Source organism: Pseudomyrmex gracilis, unplaced genomic scaffold (genome assembly GCF_002006095.1).
Source record: "Pseudomyrmex gracilis isolate BER0280 unplaced genomic scaffold, ASM200609v1 scaffold_84, whole genome shotgun sequence".
NCBI lineage: Eukaryota > Metazoa > Arthropoda > Insecta > Hymenoptera > Formicidae > Pseudomyrmex > Pseudomyrmex gracilis.
Window position 1 is genome coordinate 208,954 of NW_018020668.1, and position 15,684 is coordinate 224,637.

Below are 15,684 nucleotides of genomic sequence, written 5' to 3' on the forward strand. Positions count from 1 at the left end.
CTGTCTCCAACAGTGCGACAGGAGCGACAGGTGGCTCTCTCCGTGTGCCCGCTTTTTCACCCTTTCTCACGCTTTCTCCGTCCCTCCCTTTTTCGCTCTCTCTCTCTTTCTCTCTGTCTGCCATTTCTCCATCCGTCATCCTCCTCCTGCCGCCGCCGCCGGCGGCGGCGGGCACGCTCGCACCGTTGGCACTCGCTCGGGGGTGTGATTTAAAGTGTAAACTTAAATATTCCAGTTGGTACCTTCGTGCAAATAGATTCGATATTAATGGAGTTTCAGCACCTCGCCGGAAAGAACAAAGAGAAGATGACGCGGATATCCGAATATCCGCCGCAACGAAAATCCTAATGGCGAGAGTCGAGCCACTTCGTCTGATATATACTTTGCTTAATTAAACGAGAGACAAAAGATACAAGAAAAAAAAAAAAACTGCTCGATAAAATAATTTTTTTATCGATTGAAATCGAGACGAGATTGAGCTGGAACAAGGAATCAGAAAGTTTGCGCGCGCAACAATGAGAAAATTTGACACAGAGACTTTTTCGAGGAAATATCTTAAATACATAAAGTGATTTTCGCGTCGGACAATTCTTACCGGTTTATCTTCTCGTATATCGAGAAGACTCTGTCGAAGAAATCGCGAGTTATCTTCTTCGACGCAGCGCGAGACACGTTTCAATCTGTCTTTTTTTTTTTCGCGTCGTCGTCTTTTTCCACTTTCGAACGATTGATTTATGGACGGGCGAGTTGACGACGGGACACGGCGAAGCCAAGTGTCCCAGTTCGAAATAATTAACTACCGATTTTTGTTCTCATATCGAGTGTCCTGTGTGATGGAAACTTACCTGTTCTCTATTGATGTGCTCTGTTGAAAAAAGGAGATGTTTCGTGTCAGAGATTTGGAGACAGAGCAAATCTATTAAGGACAAATCAATATTACAGACAACTGATTCCTCTCAGTTTTTTTTTTTTTTTGTTTTTTCAGAAGGGGCTGTAATTAATTTTCTCTTGTGCGCGATTTGAAAAAACGAAGAAGCAAATTCCATGGGTTTTCCGTAGATTAGTTTTTCTCGCAGAAAAAGTTAATGAAACACAAAAATTTTTTTTTCTCCTCATCAAAAAACAAACTTCCCCCAATGACTCCGCACAATCTTCTGATCTTACTGGTACAATACTTCATTTCGTGAGAGGGAAGAGGATGTGAGACACATGAGTGAAAAATGAAATAGACCGTCGTATATTAGAGAAAAATAAAGGAAGCTTTATTCTTTACATACCATAGCAGGCGACACGAGTCGGCCGGCGCGTCGTAAACGGGAACGACAAATGCGTAAACGACGTGAACGCGCGCGTCACCGACAACGCAGAGATATAAACGAATATCGGTAGGAAGATCGGGCCGATAGTGGGTCTTGGGGTACACGGTAAGGTTAGTAAGAAGGGGTCCTTCACATCGCGCGGGATCGTATGATACACACACTGTCTCTTTTGCCTCGTCTCTTTGTTTTCTTTCTTCGCTCGTAGGTCGTCGTTCATCCCGGCTTCTTCAGGTCACGCCAAGATCGCCGCCAGTTTGTGCAGATTGGTTATGGTCGTCGCATCGCCCGGCTGCAATCTGAGCGCCTCTTTGTAAGCCGCCGCAGCCTGCTTGTACTTGCCGTTCAAGTGAAGAATCGCGCCGAGATTCGTGTGACTGCGAGCCTCGTGCGGCCTCAAACTGGCCGCGTGCCGGTACCAGATCTCGGCCTCCTCGCGACGATCGGCTTGTCTCAGAGCCGAGGCCGCCGCGACCGACAACTCGTAATCGGATCGTGACAGCTCGGCCGCTCGCAGCTGCTCCTCGGCGGCTTCCACCAGTCGGTTCTGCGACGTCAGGAACAGCCCTGAAGAATTGTGCAAAAAACATGTTGCGTGTTGTTTCGCGTGATACGGTTTTCTCACTGGTTTTGTTAGTGTTTTAGTAAATTGCTCTAAAGAAATTTGTTTGATATTGTAGATCTATTTTTGATTATATTTTTAAACAATTTTCCGTCGAGAACAATATGTATTTTTTTTTTTTTGGTTAATTACATATAAATTAATCGCGTCTGATTTTTTTAAAACATCATTACATTAATATAAGAGACATTTTATTGAAAAGAATGAAAAAAAAAAAAAAAAGATTGCGCGGCACAGAGATTGCACGCGGCTAGAGTTTTTTGCGACCAGAGTGAAGCGTCGTCGCGGAATTTCAATACCCGTCGATCTATTTCTCCCCGATCTAACCCCTTGCATCTCGGAACCACTCGCCTCCGAGGGTGCGCTCCCTGCTCTGTTCCCGTCTTCCTTTTCGATTAGCCCCCGTCTGCCTCTCTTCTCTCGCGCTCTGGAATCTACTATCATCCCGCAGGAAATATTACAGCAGTATTTATAGCGGCTCGACGAATCTCGACGACTCGATCCTCTTATCTCCCTCTCCTATTAAGCGAGCAGCTCTTCGAATCTTGGTTCTTTGATTTTCTCCCGGCGCGAGAGACACAGACTCCTCGAAGAGGGAAACTTCGAGGAGACTTTCTTTTCAGAACAAATTCGGGGATCGGGAATCAATTATACCGTTGTTACAATAGGATCTCAGATTGCGGCAATCGGGAAACAAAGATGAGGGGGTGCGAAGACGGAGGGGGAGGAGCTGCTTAAGAGAGCGTATTTCATTGCTTTAATAATGAACGAGGATCCGTTATCGCCAGCGACGGCGACGACTACAAATACGGGCATTAGATATTTAAATTGCGATGCGGTCGGGAAACGGAAAGTGAACTCCCCCCAACCCCCCGAGCGCGCGGGAGAAGAAAGGCGATGATGGAAAAACGAGACGGAGGCGGTAATCGGAGACGCCTACTGTTGAATTCTCCGAACGGGTCATGACAACGAGGACGCGTTCTTTTGCGGTCGCAATTAAAAGGGCTTTTCACTCGAAGAGAGCCTTACCGTAATGATGGTGAACGCTGGGATCGTCCGGCGCCAACCTGCGGGCCCTCAGGAACCATCTCTCCGCTTCCAGGACACGGCTCGACTAAAGAGAGAGAGAAAGCAGAGGCGACTCGTGAGCCACCGCGAACCCCATAGCCCCGTCTGTCCCCCCTTCCCCCGGGCGGTTGTTACCGGTTGAGGAGCTTGTTCTATTGCATTGGACAATATTTTTTTCAATACATTTTTATATCTCTATGCAATTGTTGTCGCTGAATGCAAATGTATCTCTCTGTATAAAAAAAAAATAACTGCAAAACTACAAATCTCGAAGATGATTATTTTACATATTGAGAACGAACGAATCCCCTCATCAAATAATTACAAGCATCAAATTTGTTTTTGTTATAGAAATATGTCACACCTTTTTTTTTTGGCCGATTCAATTCAATCTGCAATGTTCGCTCGCAAAAGCAAATGTCACAGAGCGAAATGACACGTTCGACACACGAGAAAAAAATAAATTTACATTCAGCGTTTCCAAAAAACAGAAAAAGAAAAACAATCTCTCGCTTTGTTTTCTATATCGAAATTTTCTGTATCATCATCATCATCATGTTCGATCGTCAAAATCGTCGAAATTAAATCAATATATCCGATACAAGAGTACATAAATATAAATACATTTTCGAAGATGCAAAGCCGGGAGAAGCGGGGACACTTCGAATTGACCTGCAAACGTGTACGTTTGCGTATCGCGCGTTATATATTGCGTATATCGCGACGAAAGTTTCTTATTTCAAGTTATAGTGACGGCCAATACGCAGTCAGACTTGGAAAGTAGATTGCGATAAGATGAGACAGAGCGGCGGATGTCTTAAAAGCAAAACGACGACGACGACGACGAGGGCAGCGGCGGCGGCGGCTACTTACGTTTCGTGCCAAAAGTTTCCCGTAAGTGATGTGAGCCGGCACGTGGTCAGGCTGGCTGGCCAAACTCGCTTGGAACCACCTCTCCGCTTCCGCGTACTGTTGCAGCCTGGACAGCGTCTCGCCCAGCAGATTGTACACGCTCTGTGGAAGAAAAAAGAAAATTTATAATAATAATCGCCAGGCAGATGGCTCCTTCGACGTCTCATCTGATTTTCGTTCGTTATATTATCGAGAAAATTTAAGAATTCTGTTATTATCTTACAAAGTGTATCCCGAATATCGTCCATCACTATCTCTTCTCTCGTTTAAAAACTCGAATTTTTCGACCGAAACTTTGACGACGCGACTTTTTCTTAAACGAAAATTTGATTACGCGCCTTGCCTCAAACTCGCAATTCTTGAACGTTGTCATTAACACCGTAATTAGATCTTTTTTTTTTTTTTTTTTTTAAACAGAGTTCATTTATATTTAAATGAAGAGAGCCAGGTTTTTCGCCAGCCATTCGCACCGCGAAACTCGATGCGGTGAAAATCTCGAGATTTTTCGATAATTTATGTTGTAACAAATTTGGATCATTTATACTTTTTTCTCATTCTCATTCTCTCTCTCTTTCTCTCTCTCTCTCTCATTCGCGGGATTTAAAGAATTGGATATTTAAGGTTTAATCTCTCTCCCGTTTGCCTCACACTATTCAAATATATGCAAACACATCGTGGTTAAAGAACGCTCGTGAACGATCGGAAAAAACACGACCGAGAATTGCGTTTGCGAGGAAATCACGTGTGCGGATCGAAGCGCGAGATAGCTCGTTAGCGTGTCGGAGAGCGCGAGAATTATGCTAATAAATCCGACAACTAATAAATTTGCCGACAACTAATTCACAAAGCGCAACAAATTGCCGCGACGTATATATATATATAAGCGAACGCGCGTGTGTATATATACGCGTGTTTTAATACGTGTTATAATATAATAATAAGCTTCTAATTATCTCCAATTTAGAAAATGCGATTGCGAGCGCCATGTACGCCGATGTACGCCGCTGATGTCGCCCGATTAATTACGCTTCAATGTGTATGTGTGAGAGATCATATCCCCCGAAATTTCTATACGCGACGCGACGCAAACGCCGACGAAATAAATCCGCAATGTGGCGCTACGTGACACGCGCGCGCGATTATTACGACATAAATAAGAAAGATAAGATAAGGAGGAAATAAATAATATAATGTGTCTCAGAAGGGATTTCTTGCTATCTCGAGACGGTTTATTGATTTTTCAAAACGACGGGCGAGAGACGCGATTATAATTACAAAGAAGACAGGAACGTCGATACGGGCTTTGCGTCGCGTCGCGTCGCGCCGCGATATCGACGTAATATCGCACTTGCTAAATTGATTGATATTAAAAAAAAAAAAAAAAATCGAACGCGAAGTTTTGTCAGAAACAAAAATTGACTCCGAAACTCTTCGCGAAGAAACGAAACTATATTCCGTTTTTTTTTTTTTTTTTTTTCACGGAGCTCTTCTCTATCCAAACGCACACACCCCGAAGAAAGAAGTAACAAAGCGATCGAGAGGCGTCACGAAGCGACTAACATCGAAAACCTTCTTCCCGGGCACACACATGAGAGACCGCAGTTTCGCGTCTCTCTCTCCAAGTTGTAGTAGCCTAAAACTTTTATGATTTTGTTCGAGCCGAGCCGTCGGGGGGAGAGGGCGAAAGTCTTTCACGGGTGGAGAAGACAAATGGCGGGGCGCGAACGAGAGACAGGAAAAGAACGACCTCGAATATCCCCCCGACTCAGTCGTCAGACTCGATTGCCTCGTGATTCAATGGATTCTCCGCGGTTTTCTCTCACTCGAAATGTCTCGCGGGAAATTGCCGCGCTATTGCGCACACACACACACAACGACGGCGTGTGGCCGCGAAAAAAATTGCGTAACGTAATTAATTAGATATTCTCTCATCTTTCGCGAGCGCATTTGTATCAAAATCTCGAAACTGCTAATTGATAATAATTTTAATCGCGAGATAAAAAAAAAAAGAAAAACAAAACGAAATTTTTGCAAACGGAAAATATGTCAGACGGAATAAAATTCAAATTTCGCGACAGTTTTTTTCAATTTCAATTTTACAAAATCATACGTCATAATCACACACACGCGTTGTTTTTTGTTGCGAAAATGTGTTGTTCGTCATACGTTGCTGTCGCGAATCGCAAGACGGGGGAATAACAATTACATTAGCGGCGCGCTATAATGAGTAAAAATGAGGTCGAATAAAAATTCCGATGCGCATCAGTTTCCGCATAATTATTTCGAAACGCGGCGAGAAACTTCTCTCTTCTTCCACCTGCGTGCGTTACTCCGCGAGATGTGCTCTATTTGTTTCGAGATTCGAATGCAACCCGGCTGGTATCGCATTTTTTTTTATCACGTGCGCAACGTATACACACGTATATCAAACCGCGCGCACTTCAGCGCGCGATTATACTCGCGACGAATGTTGTCGCTTTGTGATCGCGATCGTTACCCCCCTTCTCTCTCTCTCTCTCTCTCTCTCTTCCGCTCGCGTAACAAAAATGCGTGTGTGACTTCTGAATGGGAAACACGCGCGCGCGGAGAATTCAGTTGCATATATTCCCCCCACCGTCAAAGAATGCGGCGCTGCACGGCCAGGCAAAGTCTCTCGCAAAGCGGACCAGCGGTGCCCGCATGCGCTCGCATTGTTCGTAGTCATTATTCACTTGGACTACTTTTCAAGGATGTTGCGCGCACTTGCTTAGGCGTAATGCTCACTCGAGCTCGCGGTTCACAAAGCAACGCCTCTACTACTACCGATCGCTCGCTGCGGCTTTTATGCATCCGAAGAGGTTCTCACGCCTTTCTACGCCCAGCCGAGAAATAATGATGTCGGGTCGCATCCCATTTACCGTAACATCACGATACGTGCGCGTATACGCGCGCGATGGATGCATTTTCGAACAATGCCCGTAGATTGCTGCTCTTCGACAAAAAGTTATCAAAAAAAAATATTCGCGATATTTAACACATCGAATTTTTATCAAGTTTTTTTTCTAAGTGTGAAAAAGAGCGATTGTCGATACGTAATATATTGAAAAAAATGAGCATTTTCTGCTCGCAAACGAATTAAATTCTCCGATAACGTCGGAGTCAATACGGTAACACAATGCTTTTATATACAATAGTTTTTTTTTTGTTTTTTTTTGTTTTCACACTCATAAGCTTAATTGCAATCCTTAATTGCCGTGTTTTTGTTTATGATTGTTTAACCTAAGCATTAAGCAAACACACACGAGTGTTTTTCAATTACGCTTTTCATCGTTCAACAGATCCATCAGAAATATTGTAATTATAAAATGCCTATCGCTCGCTGTGCGCGCAGCACATTCATCGTGTAATTACTCCGATACCCCCGCATCGGATGTTTACATTTGTCTCGCAGAGTCGACGAGTATTCGGCAATTTCAGCGATTGACTAGAATGTATACTACATGGCGCACAGCACGATGAATGTTTAATCAAGCCTCGTGCGCGCGCGCGCGCATGTGTGTGTGTGTGTGTGTGACGCGAGTCAAACGGAAACCGTTTTGACTTTTCAAAAAATAATAGGGTGTATTTTTTGCGACCCTGTCATCGCCGGAACCGGCCGCCGCGGTTGTGTACATTTCATGGGCACCGTGAATTAATATTGCCAGATCGATGAATAGTTAAGTGTGAACACGTCCGAACATTTGTGTTCCCGACTGATATATCAAACCGATCGGAAATGCGCGGCTCGCGCATTAGCGCGGGACACATTTAAAATCGCTTTACTATTAATTCCGTTTTAAATGATCTCGCGCACCCGTGTCGTGTTTACGTGCGTCTGACGTGTGTATACAAATATATATATATATATATATATATACAACGTCAATTATCGAAGTCAGGTTTTGAACACGAATCGCGGAAATGAATTTTCTGCGCGCGCGGTTGCGATCATCGTTTTTGCGTTTTTGACATTACGAAACAATTAGTTGTACAATAATAAATTGCGTATACGTCGTCGGTCTTACGTCAAGAACGATCAATTGATCAAATCGAGTTCACTAAATCGATAAGAGCCTCAGCTTATAGACATACGACGACAGACAACGACTTGTTGTAAAACAGATTTCAATCTCAGCGATTTTTCAAAAAGCTTTTTTTTCTCATCGTTACTCGTGAAATACTCGCAAAAGTTATGCAAAAGAGAAGCATTTGCTGTAACATAATTATCTCGAATATTAATTGAACAGTATCATCCGATCCGCAAAATAATTGCAAGAGTGAGAAATTGTTGTAACGTACAAAAGTCTTTCGTCAGATTTCGTTAAATTAACACGGGAATAATTGCGCGAAGAACTTGCGCGTTTCGCGGAGCCGATAATTACGTCGAATCGTGCGTCGGCACGAAGTCACCTCTGCTGCTAATACTGCGCATTCCAGATTCCGCTGATTGTCTGAACAGGATAATAGAGCGAGAGAGAGAGAGAGAGAGAGTGAGTGAGTGAGTGAGTGAGTGAGAATGCGGAGGATGCAGGTGGCTGAAGACGTTGCGGCGCCGCGGCCGCTCGACATCTGCATACTGTCTCTCGCTACGGAACAAACAATTAGGACAGCGCAAGCCGAACGGGGCAATTAGACTGACAGACTACGTTCGAAAGCCGGCTAAAAGGAAGGATATACGCGCGATAGACAAGAGAACTAATCGCTGGGAATAATTGGATTAAAGCGACGCGCAGTTACGCGCGCGCGCCGTTTCCATCTGTGCGAGTCTCTCCTCTGCTCGCTCTCAGCCGCAAAACCGGAAGTAAGTTGGCAACATGATATCGCACGAAGCGTAAATTGCCAAAGGAGAATTGTGCCAATATACGTATATAAATATTTTATATATTTAAAATCAGGTTTGAATCGTCACAAAGCAAACACAATTCATTGCGAAATCAATGAATCAATTTGATCAAAATAATTCAACTTCTCAATGTGTTTCAGTTTTTCGCGCACGTATTTCGAAGAAATACGTTTAGATTGCAGAGATCTTGCGACACGTTATTTTTACAAAAGTCATAAAAGAGTAGCGTAATAAAAAATTGAGTTTTACGCGTCGAGAGTAGAGTTTTTCAGTTTTCCTCTCGATGAGGGAAATGTTTTCTCGCGCGCGCGCGCAATTACTATGTATCTCCGAGAGAGAGCGTCGTCCCGCGCGATCGCGGAATCGATTCCGAACACGCGCGTGTACATAAAGTCGCGTGAATTAGCATCCACACTCGGGGAGAGAAATTCCCCGAGGGAGCGGCACACACAGAAAAGTTTCTTCCCGCGATATCAAACTTCCGCGAATCTCTCGCATCTGTTCGGTAACTCGATAACAAACGCGCGCGCGTTCGGGGCGTTTCCCCGGAATAGGGATTATTCGTCTCGCGGACGTTCTTTGAGAGAAAGAGAGAGAGAGAGAGAGAGAGAGAGAGAGGAGATTTGGCAAAGTCTTTGAATGGGAACAATCAGACGGCTGATTACGTACACCCGGCGAAACGGATTAATTCTTCGTTGTAATCTCATTGTCGTCACGGAGAGCTTTTCGCGACGCGACGCGACGCAACGCGACGCTTTGATGTCGCATAAGCGGAAACTGTTGTAACTACAAGCGGATTTAGGAGGAAGAAATGCCGCTCTTCTTAATGCGCTCGCAAATCTCATAATGCAGTCAAATATGTTTTTCGAAAAGATTCATTATTCGCCGAAACTCGGATTTTAATACCAACGATAACAATTTAAGCGGAACAAAAAAAAAAAAAAAAAAACAAATCCGCAACTTTGCACCAAATAAATTCGCAATCCGTGTAAAAAAGAAAACGTTTCTCCGTTATTTGCGCGGATCGCGTTCTCGTTATAAACGAGAGAGAGAGAGAGAGAGGGAGAGAGAGAGAATCTTCGATTCGGTCCTCTCCCTCAACGCGCAAGAATTGGCAACATGACGTAATGGTCTGGTAATTTGATCGATTGCAGTTGGTGGGTTTTACCTAACCATTATTGGACAGAATTACGGTTTGAGCTCATTTCGGGCTTTCACTCAATGTGGGGATCTCCGCCTCATTATGCTATTAATGATTTTCCGCTGGGATTCGCAAGGTACAATGATGATCGTATTTATACCATTCGTGCCGCTTGATATGGAATCTCTTCAAAGCCATCTCTCTGAAACATGAACATTCTCCCGAATAGATAGTCGCGGTCTTTATGGATCAGTCGCATGGTCGAAATGGCCGCGCTAATAATTTCCATACAGGTCGTTTAACATAGCGGGACAGAATCGATATAGCAGCGGGTTATACTTCATCTCTTGCCGCGAGAGATCCCGCACAATATCCTCTCCGGAAACAAAACATCGGCAAAGGGAATAATCGTGGAAACATTATTGTGAGGGGAGGGAAAGAAAAATTATTCTCTTCTCTCTCTCGCGTTCCCGATCATCATCGTGTGTGTGTGGTTTCGTGTGTGCTACGTGTACACAGAATCATTACACAATCTCGACTATTTATCATGCCTTCATGCAGAGTCACCGCAATGTCCGTGGAAACGCGCCAAGGGCTTGTCCTGCGGCGTACTAGCTGGATGGATGATCCTCACTTAGAGACGCGAGAAGGAAAAAAAAAAGATAGTCTCTCTTTTTCTCTCTCTCTATTTTCCTCTTTCTTTCTCTTTATTTCTCTCTCTCTCGCTGCCGATTCCTTCGGTGAATTTTCGGAGGATTACGATTAGGAGATGTGACCTCTTTCCCGAAGCGAGATTCACGGGGGCGCCGCCGCGCCGCTCTCTCCTCGTAGAGTTTCATCCAACTTTCCGCGGGACAACGTCGCCAGCCCTGAGAGAGACGGTGCGGCGCGGTGAGGAGAGCGGAGAGAACCAAGGACCATCGTGATAAAACATCGGGAACTGGCGAAACTCCGGTGTAATCTTGCCGGCGATGTTTTACCGCGCGGGCTGGCACGTAGGGGGCCTCGGGTTGCACCTACACACACACACACACACGCACACGTGCGCACACAAACATTCTTACACGTGTGTGTTTATGTGTACGTGCGAGGCCGCGCGGCATCGTAAAGTCCCGAGAGATATCGCGTCGGCGATTAGACCCTCGTTTTGGGAACTAAATTTCTGCGGGTCCCATGCCTCTCCTCTCTCTCTCTCTCCCTTCTTCCTTCTCGTACCTCGTGTCTCTCCCGCTCTCTTTGTCCGTTCTCGGACTCGGTTCGAGTCAAGGATCGAGCCCTCTTGACGCGAGTTTCCAAGCGCGCGTTTCTTCTCTACGTTTCTTGTCGGCGGAGATCTCCCGGATCTCTTCCTGATAACTATCACCGGCTAATCGCGAGTGATTAATGAGTCCGTCATCTGCCCGCTTTACCGTATAACAGTAGCGGTTACATCAGGTGGTCTTATTACACTGAAAGAGAGCTCTCTCCGATATATGTGTGTCGCTGCACAAAGGCAAGTGTTCACGGCAGTTGCGCTCCAGTTCAACTTCACCGACGAAGCATAACGCCGCGCTTAGCTTGTTATTCTTTATTTTCGCACCATTTTTGTCGCAATAACGTTATGATAAGTTTATTAAGAAAACGAAGCAGACAATTATAATTGTAATATAATTATAATTATATAAATTATACTTTTTTTAATATAATTATATATTATTTTTGATTTTATCACACCGTGTTTTATTTATCATTCGAACTCATCAGGAGCATTGATGAACAGCAAGTTTGTCATCACACATACACGGACATCGACTGAGATAGCATTTAAAATCTAAAAAAAAAAAAAAAAAAAAAAAAAAAAAAACGGAATATCTCTTTATTTCTAAAAATTGCCGTGAGCAACAAATATATTTATACATGTTCATAATAAATAGAGATACGTAATTGGATTGTGTTGAAAGCTGCGCACAACACAACGGTGGCTGCGCGCGTCATTGTTTCTCTCGAACGCTATTTCACACCGAGCGCGGATTGCGGAGGAGGAAACACGTCGACATCGAGAACGTTAGCGGATAATTGGCGGCGGGAAATCGTAAATCGTGCGCGAATTTATTTTCGCGCGCGAATCCGTCTCCGTTCGGGAATGGGAAAATCTACGCCGAATCGAGCGCCGAAACACAACGCGGCGATGGTGCCACCACCATCTCCTCTTCTTCCTCGGAACTCCGAGCTGTGTTCTCGCTCTCTTTACTTCTTTCGACTTTCTTGTTTGTTCGACTACATACTACCACCAGACTCCCCCTTCGATAGCACATGGCGCAAACTTTCTGTGACTTTCCGCGCTGTAGATAAGCAAGAATGGAGTTTCGCTCCGGGACGAGCGGGTGGGTGTGAGTGAGTAAGTTTCTCGTCGTCTATCAGCGAACGGCTGTCGGATGGATTTGCGACACGGTGGACCCCGTCTTAATCAGCCCGAGCGCTCTGATCGATAAGTCGCGTCGGTCTCCTTGAGCCTTGGCGATGCCGGAATTAAATCTCGCTGGCTGACAGCTCTCTCGCGATTTATTTCGAACACAAATTTACTACGAACTAAAACGCGCGAATCTCGTCGCTGACGATCTCAAAACAAGAGATTTTTATTGCGATATTTGAAAAAAAATAATAAAGGAAATTTTATCCTCGCTTTTATATATATATAAAAAAAAAAAAGTGCCGATGAAGAAAACAGAAAAATTGTATAAAAAGCAGTTTTCGACTATTCGGTGATGCATTTGCTTTAATTGCGAAACGAGTAGCGGAGCCGAGTCCATCCTGTACTAAGTCTTTGCGATTCAAAAAGTCCTCACCGCAAGCGAACTCGCGCAATTGCGCGCGCGGTCTTCTCTTTGCGAAAGAGGAAAAAAAAAAAAGAAACTGTTAGCGTGTCGCAGCATCGCGATGGTATCGGGAACAAAGGGTGATGGCGAGGCGAGAGTGCTTAATTCGCGCGAGTGGCACGAGGCGGTGTATGCTCGCGGAATTCCTTCCGCCTCTCTCTCTCTCTCTCTCTTTCCTTTTTTTCCTTTTGCTTTCTTTGCTCGTGTTTTTTTTTCTTTCGCGCGCCCAGAAGGCCGGCGAGAAAAGAGAGCAAGAAGAAACGGACGCGGAGGAAAGAGGACGATGCACAATGGGCGTTCTTCTGGAAGATTAAAGTGCAACGATGGCACCGCCGCGGTGCGAAGCTGTATCGGGCAGCGGCTCGCGTTAAAATTAAAATTGCGCGCAAAAACGTACAGAGAGCAAAGTGCGGGAACGCGGCGAAAGGAGGTAAAGCGGGGGGGGGGGAGGAAGGGAAGAGAACGGAGGAATGATAGTGAGTTGTAATTTAAAAGCTTCTCGCTGTTTTTCGCGTGGCCCTAAGGAAGCCATTAGGATCCTCGCGGGCGCCGCTCGCTCGCGCGCTCCGTGAAATGTAACCTGCAAAGTACATCGCCCGAAGCGATGTCTCTCGATCAACCGAGTTGAACCCTCTGGTGACTTCGGGAATATTCACTTCTTGCGTTTGCCGTGACGCTCGATCTCTCGTAGATTCGACTCGCCACTTCATCGAAAAGAAAAAAGAAGAATCGACTGAAAAGAGTCGCGCGGTCCGCGCGTCTTCCGCTTTTATATCTTTCTCTAATCTAGTTTTTTGTGCGCTCGAAGAGATGAGAAAATAAAAACTCTGATTCTGCGTGCGTGACATTTGTTCACGCGTTTCCTAAATTGTTTAAATTAAAAAAAAAAACACAAAAAGTCTTTTTCTATTGCCGACCACGTTTTGAACGTGATGTGTTGCATTGAAAACTAGTTTAATTTTTTTTTTATCCACACGCGATATTCACACAAGTCAAGTCGTAAAACTGTCGACAACAGTCTTTTCGCTGTTTTAAACTATTACTTAGCAAATAATTGCCGGACGGCTCTTTTATGGGTCCTTTAATCCTCATTCTGATAAGGTTAAAAGTTTCTCTTTACTTTTGACTTCGCGCTATTGATCTCGGCCGGGGAGGGGGATCGACGGGTGGGGTTAAAGCGAAGAGAGATAGCTTAGCTCTCGCTTCCTCCGGGCGCACAATTACGAAGGACGTAACACACTGGAAACTCACTCTCGCGTAAGAATGCAAGGATCGGAACATCGCATGATGGAGTGGGTCGATGCGCGGATTGACAGATATATATATATATATATACGGACTTGTATAATATATTTGCTTGAAGTGCGACGAGAAAGAGAAGAGGTTCGAGAACAGAAAGGGAAGAGAAGGGCACGTTAAGCGGCTGCTAAGAAGCGAGAGGGTGAAGAGACGAGAAAGAGAGTGGAAGCACAGAAGGGATTGCGAAATTACCTCGAGCGGCATTGTGCGCCTGCCGGAGGGCTGCAAGCACCTAATTAGCCACTCAAACACTGCCGCACAAAGCGACCCTCTGTTATTAAAACGATATGTAAAACGAGGGTGTCTCCGGAGCGCACCCCTCTTTTCTCTTTCTCTCTCTCTTTTTTTTTTCTTTTTTTTTTTTTGGACAGCCAGTCTAACCAATCCCCGACGCGGGAATTTTTCCGGGAAATTCGTCGTGCCCGAGCCTCTTTGTTGAGCCTGCCATATCGTTATCACGACACCATTATCCCGAGGCGCAAAAATATTATATGTCACGGCACACAATGACAGTCAAATCATGCATGTTACATTCTGACGGGTAAAAATACGCGTTGCATTTTTTTTTTAATTTTGCCGAAGGAAAATCGTTTCGTTAATTCTTCTCTGTGTAATTGCCAACAAGTTTCTCACTTTGTATATTAAAATATAATAATAAAAATATATCTCACAAAATATCTGATATGTATATAAAAAAAAACCGAACGATATTTTAGCTAGAGTCTTTTTCAGTTTAATAGAATTATATTAACAAAAGCATTAATTATATCAATTATAATAGAGTCAACTCGCGTAAGTTAATTTATCGTAAAATGGAATGAATAAAATCGCTCGTTTTTCGTTATTATCGGAATTTTACTTAACATTAATGAGAAAATCTAAAAGTGACGTGGGAAAAGACAAGAGAAAGGAGGAAAATGAAATAAGTTTTAATAAAATACATAACTCTCTCTCTCTCTCCTTCTCTTTCTCTGTGTGTTTGGAAGCATTAACGTCTAAATAAGTGTCTAATGCAACGCAGTTTTAATATTTACATTGTTGAAAAAATTTATATATAATCGCGACACTAAAATTGCATTGTCAAGAGCGCGCGGTGTATGTCTTGGCAAAAAATGGCACTCACTCATTGCTACTCGTTTGAAAATTAGACGTTTACTGCGCTTGACAGAACTCGTTATAACACGATAATGCATTTTGCATCGAAACACCGATCAAAGTACAGAGAGATGTTGAAATGTTTGGCTGTGGTCGAAACGATGGTAGTGTTGTGAAATTATTAAAATGATTTGCACAATTAATCGTTCGGCTAATTTAGCCGTTTAATTGCTAATCGATTGACAAACTCGATCGACCAAGACTCGATTGGCCGCGTAATTTTAACACAAAGCCGCGTTTGTTAGACATGACAAAGTAATCGTATCGGGTATTAGGCCGTTTGTTTTTTCTTTTTTATTTTTTTTTTTGACAAAGAGAATATCGAACTAATTAACGTGGCAATTCTCAAAGCTGTTTCGCGAATACATTACATTTTCTCTTCTTTTCTACGAATATTTTAATAAAAAGATAAATTTATTTCCGGAATATATAAATTTATATTAAATCTATATGCA

General features: G+C 43.9%; 1 protein-coding gene across 1 annotated transcript in view; it reads right to left on the reverse strand.

Annotated features, from left to right (window-relative positions):
* Positions 1-1,290: 1,290 nt before the first annotated feature.
* LOC109855233 (transmembrane and TPR repeat-containing protein CG4341) overlaps positions 1,291-15,684 on the reverse strand; it is a 209,993-nt gene continuing 195,599 nt past the window's right edge. The window contains exons 8-10 of the mRNA XM_020429243.1: positions 3,880-4,020; positions 2,968-3,052; positions 1,291-1,883 (exon numbers count right to left, since the gene is read on the reverse strand). Coding sequence (XP_020284832.1) covers positions 1,552-1,883; positions 2,968-3,052; positions 3,880-4,020 — 558 coding nt within the window. The 3' untranslated portion in view covers positions 1,291-1,551. The remainder of the gene's footprint in view (positions 1,884-2,967; positions 3,053-3,879; positions 4,021-15,684) is intronic.